Here is a 26554-nt window from a genome sequence, read left to right as displayed (position 1 = left end):
GATGGGACACATCTGTTGAAGCCGTGAGACATCTAAGGCTCCTTCATGTAACCAGAGAGTGCTGTCACTTCACTCCCTTCAAATTCAAAAGATTAGACATAACAAACACACCCACAAAGTCTGCGTTGATCATCCTCTCAGATACACAAAGGTAAAGCTCTGACTCCCAACCTTAACCCCAGACTCGTCATGGTTACCAATTAGACATGTGGGCAAAGGTGCCATTGGAGTCAATTAAAGCTTTGGATGGAGTAATTGGAGGTCAGGCTGGGTTTGGTGGGATCGACCTCTGCAATTATGATCCAATAAAAAGCTTTAAACAAGGACGTGCCCTGACGTCTGTGCAGAAACAATTTAGAGCAAATTAAACCAGTTGGCACGTCAAATCGAGGCCACGTTCAGTGTCTCCCAGCCACACAAAGACAACGACGACCTGTCACTCACCTCACAGAGACCATTCCCCCCCTATTAGCCTTTCCTCAGCCGCTGGTATCCCAGTATCCTGTCACAGGTTAGATCCATGTCCGGGCATTCGAAAGCTTTCATGTACAGTCGTAGAAACGCTGAGTGACTCAAAGAGGTGCGTTTGGCTCGTGTCAAGGCGGCCCGGTCCGCGGTCCACCCCTCTATGAGGTCAGCTCGGAGAGAAAGAGAGAGGAAGGAGAGAAAGAGGGAGAGAGAGAGAGAGAGGGGACCAGATGGAAGCAACTGAACTGACTGCCCACTGGGAGGGGAGGGGGAGAGAAAAGCTCGCACATCCACTTCCTGACCAATTACTGCTGCAAGACTGGTCTCTCTCCGTCTTTCCAAACTGGGCCCTCTCTCTCTTTCTCTCTCTCTTCCTCTCCTCTCTCTCTCTCCCTTTAACTCTGCGGTTTCAGGATCGCCGCAAGAACTGGAGGGCGGCCAGCGCTGCAGGCGACACAAGTGTCAGAAATTACACGGGTACAGCGAGAGGAGCTGTCACTGAAACTGTGACGAGAGACTGAAGAGAAGAAAGTGATGAGGAATTAATGCGAGGTAATAGTGCTTAACAGGAGAGGGGTGTGTGTGTGGGCGACGCAGAAAGATGCAGGGGAAAAAAGAGGGCAGCGCAAGGACGAACTGTCTCGTCTAACCCCAAAAAACACGACAAGTGGGTCACATTATATACAGCTTCAGTTAACAGCCTATTTCTATCTAGTCTTGACTACAGCTATCCTGATACGGATACCAATATCTGTATCGGCCTACGATACAGACTGAAGTGCAGTATTGGGTCGGTGAGGATGTTAGTCAACGCGCCGATATCATACAAAAATCAACTGGTTTCAGGTAATTGATCATGTGACCATAACAAACAACAACAATGCAATGCTAGCAAAGAGAGTAATGCTAGTCAAGCTAGCAACATGTTAGCAATCAGTGTTTTTCCACCAATCACAGGTATTTCTTTAAATCCTGTAAGTATCGGTGGGATAATCGTTAACTGCCGATACTCAATTCTAGATATCGGTATTGGGAATGGTATCCAAAAATCTCTAGTCTAGTAGAAGCTCTTATTTTGAAAGCATCACTTTCAAAATAAGAGCTTCTTGGTATAAGAGGTCAGGTCCGGGTGCCCAGACTGCCCAAAAACAGCCAGAGAGCAGCGATCACCGGGCTCAGACCTGCTGTGAGCACACACAGAAAACATCCAAAGCCAGGAGTCATTGTGTGTGTGTGTGTGTGTGTGTGTGTGTGTGAGTCATTTGGTCATTGTTCTGCATCCTAACAGAGCAGGATGGAGGAAAGTCCCCGTTCTCGGAGCCAGTGGCTGCTGTTCCTGCCTCCTGGTAGCAAGGCTTCCTGGGATTGATAAAGCAGCTCCTGGCGCTGTCAGCGCACACACTTTTTCACTTCCATGTTTTCGCCGGAATTAAGATTTTCCAGGGAAAACAAAACTGCACGTGTTACTAACATTGGCCTTTGATAAGAAACTATTTAAGATACACCTGAATAAAAATAAATTACCTAAATCTTCTTAAAAACATGGACCACAATGGAGCTTGTAGCGACTTTCAATCAACTAGTGGAGCTTTTTTAAGCCCTGATGTCTGTGACCTACTGCGGCAGTGACCAGTGACCACACAAACACTTCTGATGTGGGTCAGCGACTCCCTGCTATTATGCTAACCTGGATGAACCCACAAACACAGGGCCGAGCCTTTGTAACCCAACGCCACACCTTGCACTTTAAGACACGCAGAGACAATGGCAGATGATAGCAGCTCGTCTGAGGGAAAACAAAGTGATAGCCGGCTGCCAACTCGACCTTCTTATCACTGCTTTTATTCAGGATGGGTGGAGTTTACTGAAGTGTCAGGTAGCTTGTCAAACACAGAAATGGAGACTAAATGGACTTGTCAATGGTTTCCTGTTATTGTTGGATAGCATACGGTTAAGACAACAGTTTATGGGCAAGGTATTTATTACAATCTTGGCCTTTCCCAGCTGACACTGGGCAAGAGGCGGGCTACACCCTGGACTGATCGCCAATCAATCGCAGGGCTGACACATAGAGACAGACAACCTTAAAGCCCACACTCACAGGCAATTTTTAGAGTCACCATTAACCTAATGAGCATGTCTTTGGACTTTGGTAGGAAGCCGGAGTACCCGGAGAGAACCCAAGCCTGCACAGGGAGAACATGCAAACTCCACACACAGGCCCACTCATCTGATCTGAGATTCGAACCAGGAACCTTCCAGCTGTGAGGCGACAGCGCCAGCCACTGCACCACTGTGCAGCCTTAGCTGCAAACTGTTACGGAAAAAAGAAAGAGGTCAATTTATTTCAGTCTGTTGCAAGAGATCACGTAAGTGTTGACAGGCAGATGTTTCCAACAGGAACAACTGGATAAAAGTGGTTTTCAAGTTCAGGAAGAAGACTTATTTCCCCTTGCCCCAGTACTGTTTCCTCTCAGTCTCCAATTGCTTATTTGTAGATGGAGGAACCAAACAGGAAGTGACCTCATCAGGCAGGTGAATCATACTCATGTGACGGCTTGGTCATTCCAGCGTCACCAAACATTTGACCGTTTTATCTCCTCCACCCAGGCATTTCCTGGTGGCCTCAAATTGAAATCGCAGGAAATGTTAATGAGTGTTTCTTGTTTGTTTGGTCGCCTGAAGTCATCTTTGTTTCCCTGATGTCATTAGAGGCAGCGTGTTTGCTTGGTGAATGTGAAGCATTTCAGAGCAGTAGATGGGTCCTACCTCACCTGCCTGACCGGGGCGAAACTCCTGCTTTGTGTACAGAGCAGATAAACTAGAATAACTCCTCCATCAAAGTAAAAGAGCGTTATTGACATCGGCAACTGTAACCCTATTCATTCTCAGGAGACCATGTTTATATTATTATTTTTTATTGAACCCCATGTGATAGGGGGAGTTCCACATCAAAAAACCCAACATTTACACAATTAAACAAACAGAAATTACATCCAACAATACATCAGCAGTGTTAAGCAAAAGGACGTGTGCATTCACTCATCAAAGAAACTTGAAAATACTACAAATTTTGGTGCGAAAAACTTAGCAGGGTAGAAAGAAATGAAGTATTACACTTTTCTACAACAAAAATTGCAACATAATTACATGGGCCTGATTCAGAAAATTAAAGGTTGTAGACAGACACTGCTCCCTAACTCCTGACAAAGTAGTCCCAGCGTGCAGAAAAGTCATGACATCATCTGCATACAGTCGAACTCTTGAATGAGTTATCAGCACTTTAACCACCAGCTCTGAAGTATACACACTCCAACATTATAATAAAGTTTCTAAGTGTGGTTTGAGAAGTGTAACTGATACTACCGCCACTGTACATATGAATGGGCCGTCTTACTGAGGGCATGTGTTTGGCATTAAGATTAAAAGCTTTACGTTAAAGTTAGAAACACAGACGAGGCCACAACTGAAGCTCTCCACAGAAGCAGGAGCCAGAGCACATTACTTCTCAGACTCAGATAAAGCTGATGTGTGTGTCGGCGCCACACACACTCGGAGCACGTCTGTGTACGCCGGCTGCATGTATGCTTATGTGGCTTTGAGCGGGATAAAGAGCCAGGAGTGCGTGTTGGCAGGTTCCCTTTGACCTGCGGAGGCTTTCTTTTCCCTCATATTCATATCGGCCTAATACTCTGCCTTTCCCATGCCAGTGAAAACCCTGGAAGCCGAGCCCTCTCCTCGCCTCTCTTTAGGGAACCTAAGATGTCACTGCACACAAAAGGAGCCGTGAAAGCCTTCCAACTCAAGCAGGGGCTATTATTTACAGTACCAAAAGAAAAATCGCTCTTCCCCCGAACAGTAACCCCCCTCCCCTCCCCATCTGTCTCCGCGTAATGCTTCCCCTGTTTTACCCTTTTCCAATCCCTTCCTTTCATTTTTCTTTAGCTTCACTTTTCTTCAATCATGTCTCTCTCTCTCTCTCTCTCTCTCTCCTCCCCTCCCTCCATTATAAAGTAAATAGTGGGTTTTGTAACCAGTAAGCCTAAAATTAGGAGTAAGCCCTAAACCGAGGCTTTGACGATCTACATTGAGCCTTCATAACAGATGGAGAAATCCACTCTGATCGTATAAGACTTTGTGAGGAGAGACTTTACTTTGTGAACTTTAAAATAAAAGCTTTAAAAAACAGTTCTTAATATTTGCACACAAGAAAAGGTACTTAAAGCTATGCACAAATAAGATGCAGACATGATGCATCATAAATCTTACAAACTACCCATGTTGAAACTGGATGCAGGAGGAGATTAGGCCGATAACTTCAAAGTAGTCTCTTCTCTCTGAGAGTTTCCATGCAGTTACAAAGAAGTCTTATGCAGTTAAACTAAAGCACGGTACACTACAAGATAATCAGGCCGATTTTGGGCCGATTCCTCCTCTTTCCGCCAAAGAAAGAGAAGTCCTGATTTTTTAAGGGTCTAAAGATTATCTTGCCAGATTTTCCTGTGGTGTGAGGTTTGCTAAGAGTGACTTTATTTTCCCTGATATGCTCCGAAGAACATCATGGCCGCTCAGATTTAAATATTAAAGCTCCTGTGAGGAGTTTTCTGATGATTTTGAAACAGAGTGAAATTAATTCTGATGACTCTATATGACCGACAAAAGCAAACCAGACCATCAGCGACAACATTGATTATTTCTATAGTTATTTTTAGGCCCAAAACCGCTGGCAGGGGGTAGGTGTCAGACGAAGTGGTTAACTGCACGCTGCCTTTGTTTACATTTTCCAGGGCAAACATTTAAAGTGAGTGATACATATGACTGTTAAAGAAAGCAGGATGAGATTCTTTGTTAAAAGACAATATTTAAGCATGAACAGGACAAAATCAGCAAAGAGATAGGTACGGCTTTGTCCACAGGGGGCGGAAAATCAACACAAACCAAAAGTTCTTCACAGGTGCTTTAAACATATTCAATATTTACGATCGATATCCTGTTGTGTCGCAGGAACCCCGGAGACAGCCCAGCATGCAGTCTGTGGATTGTCACGTGGAACAAAACGACAGCCAATTGGAATGAAGCAAGCTGACTGAACGAAGAAAAGACAACTCGCACTGTTACATGTACAGACGATCACGCCGTTTCCACGACTTAATCGTTTTTTTCTTTTTGGTAAAAATTAGTCCAAAAACTATCGCCAATTCCTCCTGCCCGTCGTCCGCCATGTTTGTTTACTATAAAGGCGCGTTTGACCACGAGAGATTTTGCAAGATTTCCCGTGTTGAGTCGGACTCTGGTTGTTCGTGAATGGAATCTGTTAGTATGTGTTGTGCTGTTTTGGTCATGTCGTTGCTCTCTGCACACGAACAAAACTGCTAAATCTCTCATTAACTGTCGTCATGTGTGTGGTCTCTCACATTTTCAACATCTGTTAAGACATTAAAAATCGAGTTTAATGTGGGCCAGGCCTAACGCAAATGCTGCTCTTCCTTTAATGGCACTCTTTGAAGCTTTTTGGGAAGAATACAGTTTAATAATTAATCAAAATTACAAAGAAAATTCCTGTGAAACTCGAGAATCAACATCATATGTTTTAGCTCTGGTATTAGAGTCACACAGTTATTATTGTTATGAAATGTTTTAAAGATGAAGTGTGAGTCATACATGGAGAGACTAAACTGCAGAGAGGCTCATTTCAGGTATTAGCATAACAGGTTTTTAATAGTTACTAAGCAACATGATCTGTAGCCGATGCTTTTACAAGAATCTGTCGTTTGATGGACGCGTAGGCCGAGTCCTGCTGCTGCTGTATAAACAGTAGTTCAAACGTGCAACTGCTGATAGATTTAAGTCACTGTCACATAGACATCAGGACTAGAAATATGTCTCCATGCCACCTAAATAAAGTTGTCAAAAGGCTCAGGAACTAGAAGAAGTTCCTGCCCATGTGTTTACAGTAAATACAGATGTTAGGGACAGGTCCTAACTCGCCCCAGATGTGACCAAGAGGAAGATGGAACCCGTAAAAACTTCAATGACCGCAAACGCCCAGACGCAGCACTTTCTTCACACCAGAGGGACAAAGAAGATAATAGTTAATGATTCCACAGTCTCCAGCTTGAGATGCTTGAAATGTTCATGTTCAAAACAATGAGATTTAATACAATTTTAAATGGAACTATTTTATGTGTGGTTTCTGCATTTTAAATGGTGGAGAGCGCACACAGAACATTTGAAGCAGACTGACTTAAAAGCATGTCAATATTTTTAACCCTTTATCTGCTTTTTTTACAACCTTTCAGGAGCCCTTACACCGTCATAAAGTAAAGTTCAGGTTTGGGGACAAAAACATCGTAGATAAAGTTAATAGAAGTGATTCTTTTACAGTCAGGAGAACTCTCTAGTAATTTCTTCTGTTCACTGCCATCTGACTTGCACAGTGCTGCAGGATTACAAAGTATTAGGAGTACTATCCCAGCCTGGTCTTTGCCAGACGAATTCACAGATGCACATTAGTTTGGGATGTTAGATAAGCGGTCCTGATTGGCCGACCTGAATCGGATCTGATGGAAATGTGTCTGAGCGGGAAGAGGGACCAGACGACTCTGCCAGAGCAAATAAAACATGAACCTGCAGATTCAGCCTGCTCCCAAGCTCGAAAGCACTACCCAGAGTGCTCTAAAATATGTACATAACCAATGATGCAACAGTGTTTGCAGAGCTTAAACTCAATACATCCTCTAATGTCAAACCTTTCAGTAATACTATGTAGAGATTAAAGGGATAAAAGCAGCACTGCCTGTTTCTTTACCTGCGTTTAAGGGCTAAATTGTGATGAAGAACATAAAGAGGTCCAAGACTTCAGCTGAAACTCACATAAACAGTTCTCAATGTGCTGACACAGTTGGATACTGTACATATGTGCTGTATCTAAAGCTGAATCTGCATCATGACATCATCAAAGAGTCCCACAATCATAAATTAAGCCTCAGGTACTGACATGTTTTATTCCACTGTAACTCAACCTCTCTTTATCTCTCTCTCTCTGTTATCCGTCCTCAGGTTCACTGCAGTGTTCACCACTGTCCTCTGTTCCGGCTGAAGTGTGCTGCTGATAATATCGGCCATCAGTGACAACACCCCGCAGCTCGAGCCCAGCCCAGACCAGACCCTGAACCTGCCACACAAACACACACACGCACACTTAAACACACACAGACACACATATATCCTGACGGAGCTGTAACAAAACTCAGGATGAGGGAGAGAGAGAGAGAGAGAGAGAGAGAGTAAAAATAAAACCATCACATCAAATTAAAAGTAGAAAAAAAGATTTGCTGTATATTTTATAGTTCATTAATAAGTTCTGCATATTTCATATTAAAATGACTTCAAGTCATTTTAAGTTGTTTAATAAGCTGTTTATCGGTCAATTATTTATTTATCAGAAAAATAAAAAAATTAACCCCTGCTTCTTTCGACAAGAAACAATGTGTACATAGTGTGACTAGTTTAATTATTTTGTGACTGTTACTATTTATATGGTCATATCTTTTAATCTTTTTATTGCCACCTACTTTGTGTCGTCTTTATTACCCGAGTACATTTATTTTGCCTGTTTTGTGAGCTGCTGTAACGAGTTAATTTCAATCAATAAAGCTGATATTATCTTTTAATCATCAAGTCTTTAAATATTAACCGTCTGAGGTTTGGCAGTTTTTTCTCTGAAGAGATTTAAACTTTTAAACAATCACAATAATCACTTTTAATCATCTTTAGGAATCGTTTCAGCACTATTGGACACACAGCAACACTTTTAAAATGGCATGTCTGGTCTACTGTAGAAGTTTGGTTTGTGAAGTTAGATGATGTTAGTCTGTATTGAATATGACTGCTGGATGTCTCCTGCCTTTAACTCAATTAAACTGTGCCCTCTTATTTTGGCCGCACCATTTTGTAATAAACACATTTCAAATCATATTTGTTGCTTACATTTTTTGAGAGGTTTTATCTCATCTTGTTTTGTTATGTTTCAAATTCATACAGTGATGATCGAAATTAGAAGCTTAATTTCCCATACTATCAGTGAGCCATGAAGGCACCATGTACATTGTAAAGTAAACATGGACCTTCATGAGGAACTGCTGTAACTGCAAAAACACTGCAGGCAGGGGTAAGTAAACAAGAAAACAAAGGTTCTATGAACATGTGAGACGTGAGATGACGTACGTTTGTGTGATGTGATTATGTCCAGCTCTGCTCTATATGTGGCCTGCATGCACGGGAGTCAAGGAGAGAGGGAGAGGGGTGGAAGGACGAGGCAGGAGGCTCCTTTATTTTTAGCATTGTTCCCCTGCGCACTTATCACCATGATGTGATTTAGAGACCAGGTGACTGAGCTTCAGAGCGCACCAAGACCTGCAGAGGTGTTCATGAAGGCCTGTGAAATTCTCACTATTGCATTGAAGCATGCCGCGTAAACATTTGAAAGAACAGCTTTGGACCAGAGATTTTTATTTCTGAGAAAAATTAATTATGATAAAAGAAAAAAGTTTTAAAAAAAACAAGTGACAAAAAAGCCTTTTGAAATATTGCTTTGCTGGGAATTTCTAATTGTTGGATGGTGTTGAAAAGTGCACCAGTGGAGCGCACAGCACAGTGCAACTTCCTAAAGTACAATTCAGTCACATCAAACAGGATCTCACACACACACAAACACACACACACACACACACAAGAACTCCACTCATGCAGACGTAAGAGGCTATTTATACACCACTTCCTTTTATTTACCCAGCTCATTGTTCAGACCACATCTGCTGAGGGCCACAGGCACAATGGCCAGTCCATATAGCTGACCACACACACACACACACACACACACACACACACACACACACACACACACACACTGCAGCAGACAGACACAAGGCAGCATTCAGAAACATCCACAGCTTTTGTTCCGAGTCCGAGTGACAAACTCCAATAGCTGATACCACCTGTTACACAGACTGACATTCTTGCACTGCCATTGCTGCACACACAGGAGGACGGCCACACCCGCCAAAAAGCACATTAAACCATGCATTAATTCCCCCTTGCTGCACGCAACCCTGCACAGATGCTGTACGCTAGCTCTGTTAGCACAGTTGGACATTTGGCTAAGTGCTGGAGATGACAGCTCATTACAGCCCGTCTGCTTCGTGTCAGCTTTCATACAACAGGAAGTCGGTTGGGGGCTTTAAAACGAGCCACCGGACAGCTCATAACCCTCCTGGCCTGGAGGCTGCCGGCTCATAGCAGCGGCTGAGGAGTTGAACACAGAGGAACAAAGATGAACAAAATGTGTTAGCTGCATAAATCTTGCAGGATCAACTCAGTTCCTTCTTCAAAAAAACAGACATGCAAGACGTTAAATTCACTTTTTTCCCCCTATAGAACGGATGGCGCTGCCCAAAATGGCCCTTAACGTGCAACAGCCTGGATCATTATCTTCTCAGCTCTCTCAGGGGAACAGCGGTGAGACGGACCTGGGATGCAGGAAACCAGTGTGGTTTCGTTTTCAGACCACAAACCCAACCATCCCACCACAGACATCCTAAAATCAGCTTCAGGTACACAGACATGTTTCAAAACCATGCAATTTAAGGTACTTTACACTTTCTACAAGTCTCGTTACCCAAACTGCAAGAAAATACGACTTTACTTGCCGGCGTTTTCTGAAACTGCTGCTATAAAAGTTAATTTAAGAGGTGGAAGAAGTGCTCCAATGATGAGAAAGGACACAAAAATCCAGTCATTTGCTGCTAAAGACCTGTTGAAAACGACATTTTACACAGAAAATAAGCTCAACAACAACAAAAAAAAGGCATCAGAGCATCTAAGGTGAGAATAATCCTCACTAAAACGAACATAACACTTCCTCAAAAAGCACACAAATACACCCCGAGGCTCTTCCTCTCCCCGTTAGCACCATATTCCTGCTGATTGCTGGTTACAGGATAAACACACCCTCCGCGTTATCATAAGCCGGTACTGCAGGAATACAGGCTGCTCTTGATTTTTTCGCTCCCTCTACATATTTTCTCCTCTGAACAGGAAACAGTCGCTTGTCAACACTACAAATAAATGCTGTTTGTTTCCTGTCTTTGGCTGAGGGGGATTTTTCGGCTCATTTTGCGAAGCGACATGACAGATTTCTGGACTCTGGACATGTTTTTGTAAGCCATGCAATCCATAAAAACACGGGTTGGAGGTGATATTTACTCCGACAAATGGGCTGCAACACAGGAAGTAACTAGTGTGGGTGATAAAAGGTGTGAAAAACACAGTCTTAACATTCAGAGTTAAAGACTTTTTGACAAAGTGAAGCAGATCAAATGGACTATAATCTTAATACAAGCACGAGGTTGTTGAAAATGCCTCTAATCTGCACAAACATTTTCAATTCATTTCCACATCCAAAACAGGTGTTTAAAAAGTGTGCTGGTATGTAGAGCCAAAACTATCTCAAGAACATAACAAAGCTCATTTAGAAACCAAATGTCCTGCCGCCTCTCCTAATCCTCCGCTTATCCGGGCGTCCACCCCGCTGCACCCCGGTGTTCACAGGGAGTCGGACCCCTGCCCCGTGCACTCCAGACGGGGGTTTCCCTGCCAAACGCTGCACAACAATAAAACAAAGCCATCACACTGGGGCTGGAGAGGGGGAGGAAGGGGGAGCGTGCAGGGGTGCAGGGAGGGCGGAAAGTGAGAGGAACAGCTGCTGAGTGGGAGAGTTGGATGGAGTGGGGGGGGGGCAGGACGGGAGGAAAAAGGAAAGCTGGAGGATGGATGGGGGAGGATGGAGGGGGGAGCTCTCTCTTTTCTCTGTCAGTGAAATAAATTACTTTAATGTTTGCGATCGTTAGGGTGAGCCCCCCCCTGAGGACCACCACCTCATACCCCCCTCTGGTCTCTTTAGGCGTTCACAAATTGACGAGAGCACAATGAAGCAGCGTATAGCTTTACTGTGCTCTGCAGAAGAAAAGCTCCTGTATGGAGAGTTTGGCAAATATGTCTGAAAAAGCTTCATTAGCATGCTAACATTTTCACACAGTCACACTGTATGAATCTGTGCTTTACAGATTCTTCTGTCCCTCCGTCTCTGAGGAATTCTCCTCATTAGACTCAGCGTTTCCCTCAGTGGTCCGACATTAGAGTGCTGACAGATCGGCTCAACGGGGATGGAGACGACAACTAGGAGCTGCTGTTAAGTCAGGAGCTGGAGGCCAACCAGGTGTGTTTATGTGTGTGTGTGTGTATGACAAGGCTCTAGCAAGTCACATTACACTCGTCGCTCTTTTTTGGTCTTTACCAACTCCTGTGGGAAATATTTGATAAATAGTTGCTAACTGTGTCTGCCTGTTGTAAGGTGATCAACAGGAGGTGTACATTGAGTTTTCAAACCTAAAAACAGCTGCCTTCTGTGGCTAAAGCAACACTACGAAAGTGCTGAGAGTGAACCAAACAGTAAGGGCCTGTGTCCACTAACAACGTTCTTTTCAAGCGCTTCTCACTGACGCTTACTGTTGCTAGGTTACGAAAGTTGTCTGGCAGCACTTCTGCTTCCCTTGGTAGTGACTGTTAAGTCTGTTGTAAATTTCTCTGAATGCTTAATATTTGCTTTTACTCCAAGAAATTTTACAAAGAAAACGTAAAAACAAAGTAAAGGAATCGTGTCCCTGCCGTTAGCAGCAGCTCTACACCTGGAAATTGTACCCTCGAAAAATCGAAATGATTAGCTTCTCCTCCACCATTGTTGTTGACAAAGTTGATATCAGAAGTCCTGCCCCTTCTTAATTTTGATTGGTCGGCGAGGGAGCAGCGACATTGACGAGCGCTGCGGTATTTCAAAAGTTGAACTATCTCAACAGAGAGCGCTGTGAGAGCAACAACCAAAAACTGCAGAGAGCGTTTTTACGCTGAATACTCTGAACTGCATTTTTTTTGTAGAAAATAGACCCTGCAAGTACAGAAAACACTGTTGGTGGACACAGGCCCTTACAATTGTGGGCTAAAATAAAAGCTGTAACTCAATATTAAACCGTAACAGAGTCACATATTCTTGTCAGTCCAACACACACAGGAACATCTCACATTTGAACTCCACTCCAACATCCAACTGAAGGATCTGAGTCTACATCTCTCTAATAAAGCAAACCACAGATGAGACTCTGCTAATATCATCATAAATATTGTATCAAAAACTTTTAGAAATTGCAGTACTAGTAACATTGACAGGGGATTTCCCTCGTAGCTAAAGGCATTTTCAATCATTTACCTGCATTTCAAATGTGTCTATAAAATCACAAGTCATAAAACAGCTGTAACAAAGTATCCTGCTGCTATCAGAGCATCAGACTTTGCCCCTTACAGCAGCAAACACAGGTTGGTGCTCGAGTGTAATTCTCATGAATGAGTTACATCATAAATTTACAGCATCATCATTATCATTTTACTAGATATTAACAAGTAATAAAACCATATATCCTCATTCCACTGATCCAATAAGCTTTACGATGCCTTCGACAGCCTGTTGTTGGTTACGAGCCTGTTTCTAAGAAACAAGTGGGACAAAATATGCGAGCTAGGTGGTGAACAGCAAGGCACACTTCACACACCCCTCCTGCATTGATAGTTGGTCTGACCCGCAGGTCACGCGCCCCATGTTTGAGTTGGTACAGCCCAAATACAGCTGTTCACTCCACTCAGCCTCCTGCTACAAAACACCACTGAGCAAACAACACATTTTTGCAAGTGGAGGCCCAAAATACGATTTGTTTTGGATATTTTTGGTCACATAAAGAGAGCTGGTTAATCTCTATTTTAATACAGGAGCTAAAAAAAAGTGTAAGCAGCAACTTCCTCACCACTTCTTAACAAGCTGCCCGCCTCTCATCCGCTCTTTCCCTCCTCTCTTGCGTCTCTCCTTTGGCAGCACCTTTCACATGTACATTGAAATAAATGGATGCCAGAAATAGTGCCCAGTGTACTTGTGGGGGGATGTAGACATAACAAAACGAGGGAGGAAAGAAGCCAGCCTTATATACGAGACCTTGGGGAGTACACTGAGAGGAGGGAGAGAGGCGCCCGGGCCAACAATGGCACACATTCACATTCTGGTTCAACCTAAGTTTCTGTTGGCCTCATTATTTAGTAGACGTATAAGTGGAACAGCACCTAGAGGACGTATTGAACTCTGATGTTTAAACAGAGTAAAAGGTGCAGTGAATATAATAAACTCTCTCCTAAATTAACTCCATCATGAGAAGATCTATTAACAACAGATGTGTGAATGATTGTTTGGGTTCATGGCAGTTGGACGATTCAAAGTCTTTTTCCATAGGTCTCACAGGAGTCTTTTTTTTACCCATTTCAAAATTATAACTTGTTGATTTCCAGGCAGCCAACTTGTCGAAGGATATTATTGCAAATAGTGAGGGTTCATCTAAGACAGGACTATTCAAATACTTTTTAAGAAGGTCTAAATTAAAAAAAAAATAAGTGCACAGTTTTAATCAAGTCTCTGACTTCCTGTCCAAGAACAGTCCTGTGTTACGACCCGGCCTAGGGGAAACCCTGGCGTAACATGAAATGTGAGACTCCCCTCTTCCCAGCTTCCAAGAACCAGCAGCAACAAAGAGGCTGCAGCCCTTAACAAGGTGACCTGTCCAAGAACAATCTGCTGGATCTGAATCAGTCTGGCTTTAAGCGGGGCCACTCTACCGAAACGGCACTACTGTCGGTAGCTGCTAGATCTGTCCGCTTCCTTTGACACAGTGAACCACCAAATCCTCCTCTCCTCTTTCTCTGAGCTTGGTATCTCAGGATCTGCCCTTAACCAGTTCATGTCCTACCTCTCAGGGAGATCTTTGAGAGTATCTTGGAAAAGAGAAGTGTCCAAACCACATGGCTTATCCACAGGGGTGCCTCAAGGGTCAGTGCTCGGTCCCCTTCTCTTTTCAATATATACCACCTAACTTGGTGCAATCATTCGCTCCCATGGTTTCTCATACCATTGCTATGTGGACGATACCCAGCTCTTCCTGTCATTCCCATCAGACGACACTACAGTTTCAGCACGAATCTCATCATGCCTTGCCGATATCTCTAAATGGATGAAAGAACGCCACCTTCAGCTCACCCGAGACTGAGCTCCTTATTGTCCTAGCCAGTCCCTTTATGCAACCACAGATCAATTTCCAGCTTGGACAAACTGAACTCTTTCTGTGCTTAATGATCAAAGGGCCAGACTGAGGTTGCTATTAGGGACGATTTTAGTTAAAGGTCTGCCCCAAGATATGACATAATAAAAAAGTAAATGGTGTTGCATGTTATGAAATGTTGCAAGACTCTGGCAATGTTTTTTGTCCGTTATGAGTCCAGGAAACAGAAAGGATAATCTCCCAACAAAATTCCCCTCGTCACTCCCATAGTTTCATCTTCAGTCAGCAGACTAATCTCTCTTATTTGTACCTGATGACATCTCAGGTTTGAGGTTAACCAGGGACTGATCCGCCCTTAAAGAGGGGAACACAAGGGGAATTCAGAAGTCATTTTGTCATTTGAAAAGCAATCTCAGAATAGAAAGAGCTTGCTTGAAATTGTGTGACTGAAACGAATAAAAAATGAAACTAAAAATGGTTTCACTTGTACTATCAGACAGTGAAATCAGATTGGAAAGCCCACCAATCTCAGGGGGTCACTTAAACTCTCACTGTTGATCATTCACCCACAGATTCCCGCTGCAAATCCAGGGCCGAGGGAATATTTAAATAAAACTACAGGAATGTCTTTCCAACCACAACATCCAGCTCCACATAGTTTCCCACTCCACGACAGCTCACCAACCTGATAAACTTAGCACAGAATTCGCCCAACTGGCATAAAAAAAGCCACCGGTTGTCATGGGACATTCTCCTGCTATGGTGAGCTGCTGACCTCTGACCCATCCTGGCATTCTCCCTCTTCTTCTTCGTGTCTTCCTCCCCAGTAGGAAACAACCGATGGATGGTAACAGGACTCTTTTACTGATTCTCGTGATAAAGTAAATTAAGAAAGCCCATTGAGGCTCCAGGACCAATATGAAGCTTGGGAACTTGGGTTGAGATTGCTCTATCCGAAACCACTTTTCCATTGTGATTTTATTTTCGTCATTTCTGCATTGTTGTTTGTATCTGTAATCCAGGAAGCAAAGGAAACACGTAGGATGGATCCTTGAAACTCATTGATAAGCAGTCCATTGTTGCAAAGCGCCACATTAATCACTAATCCCCCTGATAAGCACTGGGTCTGTACGATATGAGAGAACTCTGTGATGTGCAATTACATTGTTCAATATTGTGATAACGCAGCCCTATATCTCTATAACTCTGCGTCCACTACAGTGTTAATGACTTGAGTTTTTAAGCCTCAAGCCCGAGTCAGAGATAATGGGTTTCACGAAGGTGGTTATGAACTTAACTCTGTTTACTCAGGCTTTCTGCTTCAGGCTCTTTGTGCGCTCACAAAAAAGGCGTGTTTTACACGACATTTGACGCTTCTTCTGCATAAAAAGGAGCGATCATCGGCTGTCTGCTTCACTCAGATGATAGTAGTTAGGACCAAGCATAAAAACGTATTTCCCAGTGTCCTTAAATGCGGTGTCCTCATCGTTCATTACTGTATGGATGATCTGCTGAGATTTAAAGTGTTAATTTTACCTGAAGCAAACAGTTAAAAACACAAAGAGGGGGACTGAAGGGGGTCGTATTTTCTCGAGAGAAAACGTTATGACTAAAGTAATGACTCAAATGTGATGACTTTTGATTGACTAAAACTGTTTTACGTTGTTGTTGACTAAAACTATTAAGCATAAAAATGACTAAAATGCGACTAAAACTAATAAGTCTTAAGACTTAATCTAAAATAGCTGCCAAAATTAACATTGGTCCACTGTGGCCTGACTTTATCCATAACAGCTGGTCAATCAATTCAATAATACTGCGTAGCACTCTCTAGAAAAACATGTCATAAAATCTTCTGAATTATCTTCTGAAATATTGTGGTTCACAGTTCTTATGTGTGAAATAATGATGAGTTAAATGGTTCAAACATGATGAGCATTAAGATATGAGATGCATAGTAAAATACAATAAATTCGGAGTATATAATTATAAAATATGTTTATTTTATGTTGTTTTTATGTTATATTCTGTAACTGTTTGATTAGACTGGAAGGGCTGCTGTGTCAACGATTAAACTACTTTATGGATAAAAAATTGAACCTTGAACCAACAGCAGGGTAAGACAGACGAAGACACACGCACTCTTAAAGAACAAAGTGCCTCATTTAGCCACTTGATAAGCAGCTATGTTTACTTGCACTTATTATACAGAATCAACTCTCTTGTACAGTAAGAGCTGACTGGAGCTCTGACAGCAGTTTAGAAGACGCCCCACATTCAGCACTTCTACAGTCTGTTAGTGGGCTGAGATAGCATCGACAGTCGCTGTACAAAACGTGAGCATGTCAACCGACCTGCACCTCCATATATAGCCACTACTATTAGGATTCCTTTCATACTATCTGAAAATGGCCTGCTGCATTCAGAGCAGGAGTATTTCAGTCTCACCCTGCCCCTGACCTCTGACCTTTTGGCCTTTAGTTTACACGGACACAACCTGCAGGGAGCTGAGAGAGGCAAGTGCATGGGCAAAGACTTTCTAACGCTGGTTAGGAATGCTGCAGCAAATGCAACAGGCAACATGTATGTATATAAAAAAAATAATAATAAAAATAAAAATATAAAGATTTTTAGGATCACCAACATCACAACACAAGATTTTATCCGTGTCAAATCCTAGCATCATTACCCATAATGCAACTTGACTACCAACTAATCAGTCAAAGATTCAGGTTTTTTAAGCTAGTAGCGGCTAACGTAGCTTACTTATTTCTTTCTACCTCCAGTAACTCAGATTTTTTAATCTCTGTACTTAGTCTTCAGCCCCAACCGACACTGCCTCTAGTGACATCACTTAAATCAGGCTTAAGTTGGGGGGGATATGGAAGACACATTGAAGAACAATGCAGCTTTATGGGCATAATATATAAAGCTTCGTGCGTTCTTTCACTGTGTGCTAAATGCCTAAGTGGTTAACAGTCTCTGCCCTTTAAACATTGTAATTTATACAAATATAAATCTTTGCAGAGCAGCACTTAAACTAATCTAATTCTATGTAACTGTACAGTCTTGGCAATGCTTCACTTAAGAGTCACTTGTTCAACCAGGTGGGTATTAAAGCTATTCTGAAAGCATGCATTAAAACATTTTCTAAGGTTACCATTTAAAAGTCAGTGGGCCAAACTTTCCCCTCTCCTCGTCTCAAAGCTTGTAATTATGTGAAACATGTTTTTACAGCAGATCTCTAAAGTGCTTTAAGTAGTGGTTAGAGGTATGGAAGGAGCTTGTGAACACGCATGCACTTAAACCACAGCCTATAGGTACGTCTGCTGGAATGCTGCTGAGCAAATACAGACAGCAGCGTGTTATCAGATGTACAGAATGAGTTGTGACATACGGTACATGAGCACTAATAAGCCCACACACGCCTCATTGCACATCTGAACAGGCATGTGTCAAATCGGCAGCTTTTCGTACAGGCTCCTTTGACGGTTCAGGTCAAATCAATGTGCCCTGCAGTAATCCGAACGCCTCAGCTCATCTGAGCCGTTTCCACTGATTCAAACCAGAGACGCACACACATCACAGACACACACGTACCAGCACAGACCTAAAAACCTGGGATGACCCGAGTCATTTTGTCACTGAGCCAGAAAATGACATCAAATTTAAGTGCTTCCATCTTTAAGTACCCTCAGCTGCACAGACTATTTTCAGGAGACTCATTAGAGTCTTTTAATGGAATGTTTTTTAATATAAAAATATGGCTTAAGAGCAATAAGGGTAGCTTTAATAACTCCTCTTTCTACAAGCATGAGGACATTTTATGAAGAAAAAGCAGTGACAAGTGTAGCAAAAATAGAAAAACAGGAACTTTGTGAAATGAAATAGTTATAATAGTAAATACGAAAAATAAACCTGCCTTCAACACAAGCATGAAGCTGGTTGACGGAAGGTGTAAATACATGGCACACGTTGCAAAGACAGACTTTAGAGATATAATCATGAAGATCTCAGTCTCGTTCTCTTTGGCGGCACCTATGGTGATAAACGGAAATTGCGGGAGCACACTTGCATGTTTCCTTTTCAGACTGTTTTCCTTCATCTGAGTGTCAAATTTGTTTCTTTTTCTTTGGATTTTCACTTATTTTTGAAGTTGTATCTGTAGTCATCGATCTTTTCTTTGTTTGTTCAGCCATAGTAGATTACTGTTTACTCGCAACACTTGCAGAGAGCGGAAAAGCAGCCGCTTAGCTCCTCCTACCCTCTCTGGCAGACCAACCACTGCTGGGTGATGGAAAACGCGTCAATAACTGGGCGCTGCTTGTGTTTTTTTCCGCGAATGACGCACCAGACACCCAGTCTGTGATACTGCAAATGCAAAGGCTTTCATCAGTGGGCCATAGGCTCAATCACCATTGTGTTACCTCATTCAGTGATGGATAGTGACTTACCAGACATTTATGTACATCTATGAAATGATTACCTTTAAGTTCATAACAAATAATTGCAAAGAAGAAGATGACTATATGACTCTGCCCACAATAAACATCAGGCCTGCTCCTAGCTCAGTAGTCTCAGGATATGGATGACAAGTTCATTTGAAGATTCTGTGTGTGTGTGTGTGTGCATAGTTTTCTGTAAAGATGAGGTCAAGGTCCCCTATGTGGGTTATCTGTATTTAGCCCCAATGTAAGGAGGTCAAATCAGTTTTACATCTAGAACAACAGAGGACAGTAACAGTTTTCATTGCTACAGGATCTTATATCCACTCATCTGAAGACTGCAGGGAACTATATGCTTGCAGGTGTTGGTCATAAATACCTGTTTTTTCACCAACAGAACATGATCTACTATAATGCTGTATATGTAGTAAAAACATTTGAAACTAAAGTTTGTAGACTGGTGGAAAATAGACAATTTAGCCTCTCAGATCTGGAAAAAAAATCATTTGGTTTTGAAAAGGAAGTTCCTCCAATAGCCCGTCCAAAAATATCCCTGTGCAGCCTCGAGCAGGTCTCTGCATGTCGGTCTGCTGCTGCTGCAGTCTGGGCCACAGAAATATGGGCTGGACCCGAGGACACACCAGCAACCACAAACATGCACACACACACACACCTGAGTATAACAGGAAACACATGGTGATATCCATCAAACTTTTGTCCTCTTGACATGCACACACACAAATGTACACACAGGTGACGACAAAACGTGAATTTGGGGAATTACAACAGGAAGTAGCGGTCACAGCAGCACAAACTCATCCATCAAGCTAACAGGGGGCATTACTTAAATAAACAGACTGAAATAATCAGAGGCTATCAAAATAAACTACCTTAAAAATGTTGTGATACAGGTTATTGAATTAAACCAGAATGATATATTTGATCATACATATATAGATCTTTACATTTCTATCTATGATGTCAGGCTTGTCCTTGTGTTGCTGCCATACTTAACTTTGCATGTAAGAGCAAGCTTTGCATAGCAACCCAGATTTGTGGTATTGTTTGCATCTTGGCTCACAGCAGGTATGGAGAATACGACAGGTGTTTTATCCCCTGATAGAGATGTCAGTGCATGTCTTAATGATATAAAGGGTTAATTCTAGGTGTGTGGTGCCAGGGCTCTTGACACACTTTTTTACAAAAGGTTACCAACCGTCTCTACGAACTGTAATGCCTCACACAATGCAGGGCTTTTGAAAGGGAGTGTGCGCCCTGCTTGTATCTGTGAGGAAGCTAAATTTAAAGCCGCTTGTTAGCTCAGCTCGCTTCCTTTTCCTGGACGAGCAGCAGGAAAGGTCATTCAGCTGTGCAGCTGCAACCAGCGCTGTCTGATTGAGACTAAGCAAGGGGAGGATAGATGAGCAGTAATGTGGTGGCTTAGTAGAACTGCAAAAACATCTTAATTCTTTCTTTTTATGTGGCTCATGACCTATGAAACGTTATTAAGTTAATCTGTTTATTAGGATTGGCGCTGTAGTCGGTGTTACCAGTGTTATACAGTGTTCAGGGACCCACCGATTGCATAAGTCCCCCACCGCCCCCACTGCCGTTTTGCCTTTTTCAGGCGTATAGAAATATGAATATACAAGGAGCCTCCTTCACCTTCATTAGACTTGTAATAAAAACTGTGATGCAGACTCGCAGCGCTGAGAGGGTGAGAGCACGGGCACAGAGGGAGGGAGGGAGGGAGCGGGTGATCGCGGACGTGATATACAACTTAGTTTGACCAAGAAGCCTGATGCTCCTCTACAGCTCTGTGTGAAATATATGAACTACACAGCAGACTTGAGTCTCTGTTCAGTGACAGACAGACGGAAAGATCCACGTTATTAAATGTCTGTGTAATCCCCGCGCTGCATTATAAAAGATGAACTGATCGCCGGTAACAGCTCCTGCTCGTGTCATTCACAGCATGTGGAGAGACGTACTTTATACTTACTGTGCGTGGAAATACGTACTGATCGCGACGTTACTGAGCCAGGTACAGAGCCTGAGAAACACACAGATCTGCGTTATATCTGCTCGTCGCTAACGTCTGTGGTTAAAAAGGAAAGAAAAATGTTAATCCTGATTTTTGCCGACGATTACCATGGTTACCACGATTGAAGCTTTGAAGCATTTGGGTCAGCCCTAAGCTCTACAGGTATTGAGCTTCATCAATGACTTTTGTTTTATGTCCGGTGTAATCGGTAACACCAGTGGTGTCACGATTTTATTAACCGGTGGGAAAATGTCCCACTGTTTATAGAATGAATCGCAATGACGTCATACTAACGACAGTAACAACAACAGCAGACAGAGATGTGATGTGATGTTCCTGCTCTGCTTAAGCACCGTTCACAAACCGTGACATCTCAACACTAGTCGGGCTAACTGAAACACAATCGTTAGCCCTTACGCTCTTCAACATCAACTAAACGTATTGACCTGCTATACTTCTAAACCACAGACACTGATTATAAAATGACAGTGTCTCTGTTTCAAATGATAAAAAAAAGAAAGGCTCAATGCTCGACAGCATCATTAGCTTAACTCTTCCTTCTTCATACGCTGATTCATGATCTGTTTTTGAGCGAGTTGGCTCTTATACAGAAATCCTGAAACCCAAACCCTCCTCTCTCTTGGAGAGCCAACACACAACAAGCTGTAACCGTTTTCCCTTTGCAGCCATTTGCTGCTTAGCATGAAGTCGTATGTATGCGAATCAGGAGATTTCTACTCAGAACTGACAGTAAAGAAGCATTTTGATATGGTTTATTATTGTTGTTGTTTGGAAGTGATGCTGAACTACGCAAACTGAACATTTATAGGCCCTTAAAAAGTAGAATTCAGGGTGGAGCTGTTGTTTGGGATGCACTAGACTGCCCAGGTGTTTCTATTAAAGTGATCAGTGTTAAAGATAAAACAGCACAAAAATAACATTGCATGTCTGTTTCTGTAAACTTCTTCTACTCGCTCCCCATCTTCCCATCCTCCTTTGCTCCTCTTCTCTTGTCAGCCCCTTCACGCCTCAGCTCCTACATGTGACCTCTCAGCAGGGAGGACTGCCAGCGGCAGGTGAAAGATCGTGACCCCCGATACAAAAGACTCACTGCCCTCCTCCTGCAGGCAGAGAGAGCTCAGCTCCAGCCCCGAGCAGAGATTAGGAAAACAGGGGGGTATCACATCACTCAACACCTACGGTTAATCAGGGAGTGTTTTAAAAACACAAACAAAAGATAGCCTAAAGTAGAAGATGGAGAATGCCATCATTCAACTGGCTTGATAGAAGAATAGAGGAAATAAGTTCATCCAACAACGTCGTATTTTCTGATGCACTCCCTTTCACATCTGTTGTTATTGTAGTATCAGTCCCCCAAAAGTACTTTAACTGATCCAGTATACTCCAGATATGAAGCATGCCTCCTATGGAAGCCCAGTTGGGTCTCTTCCCTTGCAGAGCCTTTGAACTCCACATGATATCTGGAACTGCTTTCGGGCAGAGCAGAGATAAAAGTGTCGGATCATACTGGACATCAGGATGGCAGGTATACTATAATCATTAAACACTGGCTTACACACACATAAACACTTCACTGTTTTTCTAATAAACCATCCCCTTCAAACACACTCCTGTTCTACACTTGCGCACACACTACCTGGGCCTCAGTATAAATAGGGCAGGTTGTGGAGTGATTTAAGATAAACTTCAAGGGAGAGAAAGGTGATACAGCGCGGGACCAAAGGCATCCTGTGGAGCCATCCGGGTGAAAGATCTCCAGTAAAAACATCAATCAGGAGACACAGAGTGAGAGAGTGAAAGCTACCTGACAGCTGCAGCTCTTCATAAACTTGACCAGGCGTCACTTCTGGGTTTGTTTTCAAGGGGCGAAGATGAGGACGTTAAGCCTACTAATGTATGTTTAAGGCAGTGATACAAGAACCAACAGGAAAAAAACAGTTTAAAAACAGAATTAATATCTGACTTAGATGGCAATATGACTTTCATGGATATAATGTATAAAATGTCAGATGTTTACCATGTTTTCCTACTCAGGTAAGTGAACAAGTATGCTATCACTTGCTAATTAGCTCTCAACACAAGGCACAGCTGAGGCTAATGGGAATGTCATTAGCTCTGCAGGTATATTGTAATTTCCTTACAAATCAAAAATTGTGGTCTATTGATTTTGACAGCTAAAAAGTTAATTCATGTTTCTACCAAATTTCATGCCAACGCATCCAATACAAATGCCAGAAATTTATAGCTCAAGTTAGCACAAAAGAAAAAGTCAGTGCATCACCAAAGGCATTAGGAGTATGGCACCATAAATGCCTGTACAAATTCCAATGCCAAACTATCCAATACATGCTGAGGTATTTAGTCTTGGCCAAATTGGAGGACGTCAGAACAACATTACCTTCCCTAGAGCTGCCAAAAGAGGCCCACACAGCCACCTGCTGTATAAACCTAAGGTCACAATGTCATCAGAAGACAAGCGGAAGGCAGTAAATCACCAAACTACCGACAGGACATGAGAGGAGAGAGTCTGGTCTGTCCTGGGTTTAACGTTACAGGGTGGCACACTAGGGGGGTGAAGGTGCTAAGGTCGACCAGTCTAAGGTTACGTTCTCACGAGATTTAGAGGTGGGAAGAACACCTGCCATCCTACTGTAACTTTGAGGGAGGAAACTGCAATCAAACTAATCTCTTCTTTCTGATCAACAGTGAAGCGAAGTAACTATAAACAACCCTGCATAATAAATAAAGATGACATTATCTAGTCAGCGTACAACAAACAGTACTGATTTCAGAAAATAAGGGTCTGTATGTAAAGACATATTTAAACATTTAGGGAAAACGTTATTCCCCGTCTTGCGAAGTGTTGAAGGACGGTATGTAGGATTTATTAAAGTCTAGCACAAGGTTGCAAATGTCAACTGTTACTGCTCCCCTTCCATGTATGAAGAAGAACGTACGGTCAACCAAAGCACTCTAAAGAGCCAGTGCTTGGCTTTTACCGTTCTGGGCTACTGTAATAACATGGAGGTGGAACATGGCAGACTTTGTGGAAGGGGAAAAGCTCACTTTAAGGTGGCTAAAACACGACAATTCTTACTTTCAGTTGTTTCCTTTTCTGCTAATAGATGTCACTAAATCGTACTCACTTGTCCTTTAATTAAGGGGGATGATGTAATTGTGTACAGTAAATAGCAAAGTAAAATTAATAGCCAGTAGCTTAAAAACTAGAAACAGAGGAAAACAGCTAACATGGCTCTGTCCGGTTGTTACAACATCCTCAAAGGCCACTATAACAGAGGATCGTAATCCTTAATAGAAACAAAATAATTTTTGCCTATTTTCGGGTGACTTTTTCTTCCAAAAAAATCCCTCTAAATATTAAATCTGGCCCTTTAAATGAGTGGATTAATATATTTCTGTATGCTAAATAGGGAGCTACGGGAAATGGTCAGTTAGCTCAGCTCGAAATGCAACAAAATTTTAGGCTACTAGCAGACCTAACCAATACAATGATTCGTTTTCTCAGGTGATATTATTTCTACCAAAAGATCTCCTTAAATCTTAGACATGGCACCTATAAATGAGAGGATTTATACTTCTCCGTAAGCTAAAATGGAAGCTATGGGCAACAGTCAGATAGCCTAGCCTAGCAAAGACTGGAAATATAAAGAAACAGCTAGCATGGTCCTGTCCAAAGGCAACATCATACCTGTAGGGTAGTAGTACCTCTAAAGCTCACTAGTAATGCATTGTTTGTTTTCTCCATACAAAAAATACAGTGTAAAAATGACAGTTCAGCATTTCAAAGGGGGTCACATGGCCAGAATCAGTTAGCCTAGCTTCCTGGATTCTCTGGTTTCAAGGCAGCTAGTTGTTTCCCCTATTTCCATATGCTAAGCTAATCTAACTGGCTCCTGGCAGCAGCTACTGTACAGACATTTGAGTACTTTCAACCTTCTCTTCAAACTCTTGCCAAGAAAGTGAATATATGAATTTTAAAAAATGTTAAACTTAAATTCAGCATGAAACAGCGGGGGTGAGTGTGAAGGTGGAAAATGGGGCTTGTCAATCAAAGACGCAAAATGTTATTTGTGGTACATGATGTTGGTATTAATCATCACGTATAAAGACTGAGGTGACTCGGTGTGAAAGACACCTGCGAATGTCAATAGGCTGCAGTTCCACCCCCTTCTTCCATCTGCTGCTGTTGCATAACAGCCTGAAGTCTGACCAAGTAAAAAGAAACCCAGTTTCAAATCAACATATCCAGGTTGATTGGAAACTGTCAATTTTACCTGAAAACAACATACATATCTGGATAGCTTTTACCTTCTTTTGTAAGACAATGCTCCAGTTATGCAAGATCAATTTTAAAAAGGTCAGAGTTCATTAGAATGAAAGCAGAACTTCATGTTCTTTCTGTCCATCACACATCCCTACACACATGCCATTTCATAATCAACAGTGCGTTTCACTGCCCCATGTTCTTCATTATTCCGCCCTCTTATGCAACCTGTTCACCCACAAATCTCTCTATTATCTTCTATCAGCAGTCATCTGTCACCAGTTATCTCTCAGTCTGGCCTGCAGGCTGCCCGCACGCGCAGTAGCTACCTGAGCAGCACAGCAAGCAACACCTGCACGCGCGTTCTCACCGTTTTACCAGCCTGTCGGCCATATGTAGGTGCTTGATATGAGACAATTTGCACTCACTGTGTTTCTTTGATGTCTTTGCAGCGAGCAGCCGAGCAAGTCTTCGGCTCCTTGCTGCTGGAGACAAGTCGTTCTTCATTATAAGCGCCTAAAAGCTTTCCTTTACACTTCAATAAACTGCTTTCACGCCGACCCACTTGGCAGGTTAGTCGGTTCAATCACCGTGCCGTTTCCTTGTTCGTCCGATGATAAAATCTTGATGATTGCGCTTCTCCGTGTTGTGTTGCGTCATCACTGATGGACGTCTCACCTGCTGGAGGAGGTTCCTGCTTTTTGACTTCTTGGGGTCCAAAGTTGCACCGTGAGGCGCAGTCAGAGCTACAAAAATACAGGAGCTATTTTTTTTCCTTCTTATTTAGCATCTATGATAGCCTACATATAAACGGAACTAAGAGGCTGATAACAAGACCACAGCTGTAGCCTAATTGGAACTAATATTTGATTTAAATAATATTTATTTAATATATCTTATCTTCTTAATATCTTTTGGTTTGTAGTGTTATACTCTTACTCATTGATTTTTTTTTTTTTTAATTCCAAAAAAGTCAAAAGTTTGGAGACAATTTATCACACAAGTGAATGGGAAAGTGTGTCCAAACTTTTGACTGGTAGTGTATATATATTCTTACCCGTAATTATTATTCCCAGAAAGCCTGCAG

General features: G+C 42.4%; 1 protein-coding gene across 2 annotated transcripts in view; it reads right to left on the bottom strand.

The window, feature by feature from the left end:
- Positions 1-25978, bottom strand: part of LOC138584966 (pleckstrin homology domain-containing family G member 1) — a 71377-nt gene extending 45399 nt beyond the window's left edge. Inside the window, exon 1 of one of the 2 annotated variants that reach the window (XM_069657165.1) lies at positions 25896-25978. In XM_069657165.1, the coding sequence (XP_069513266.1) occupies positions 25896-25974 (79 nt within the window). In that variant the 5' untranslated portion in view covers positions 25975-25978. Of the gene's footprint in view, positions 1-444; positions 479-25895 lie in introns of those variants that run through there. The other variant, XM_069657168.1, reaches the window with a different exon arrangement.
- Positions 25979-26554: the final 576 nt, after the last annotated feature.

Source organism: Semicossyphus pulcher, unplaced genomic scaffold, assembly GCF_022749685.1.
Source record: "Semicossyphus pulcher isolate SPU_LCO1_2020_fin unplaced genomic scaffold, fSemPul1.0.p SCAF_11, whole genome shotgun sequence".
Lineage (NCBI taxonomy): Eukaryota > Metazoa > Chordata > Actinopteri > Labriformes > Labridae > Semicossyphus > Semicossyphus pulcher.
The sequence above is the reverse complement of the archived record's forward strand: the minus strand, read 5'-3'. Positions and strand labels throughout refer to the sequence as shown.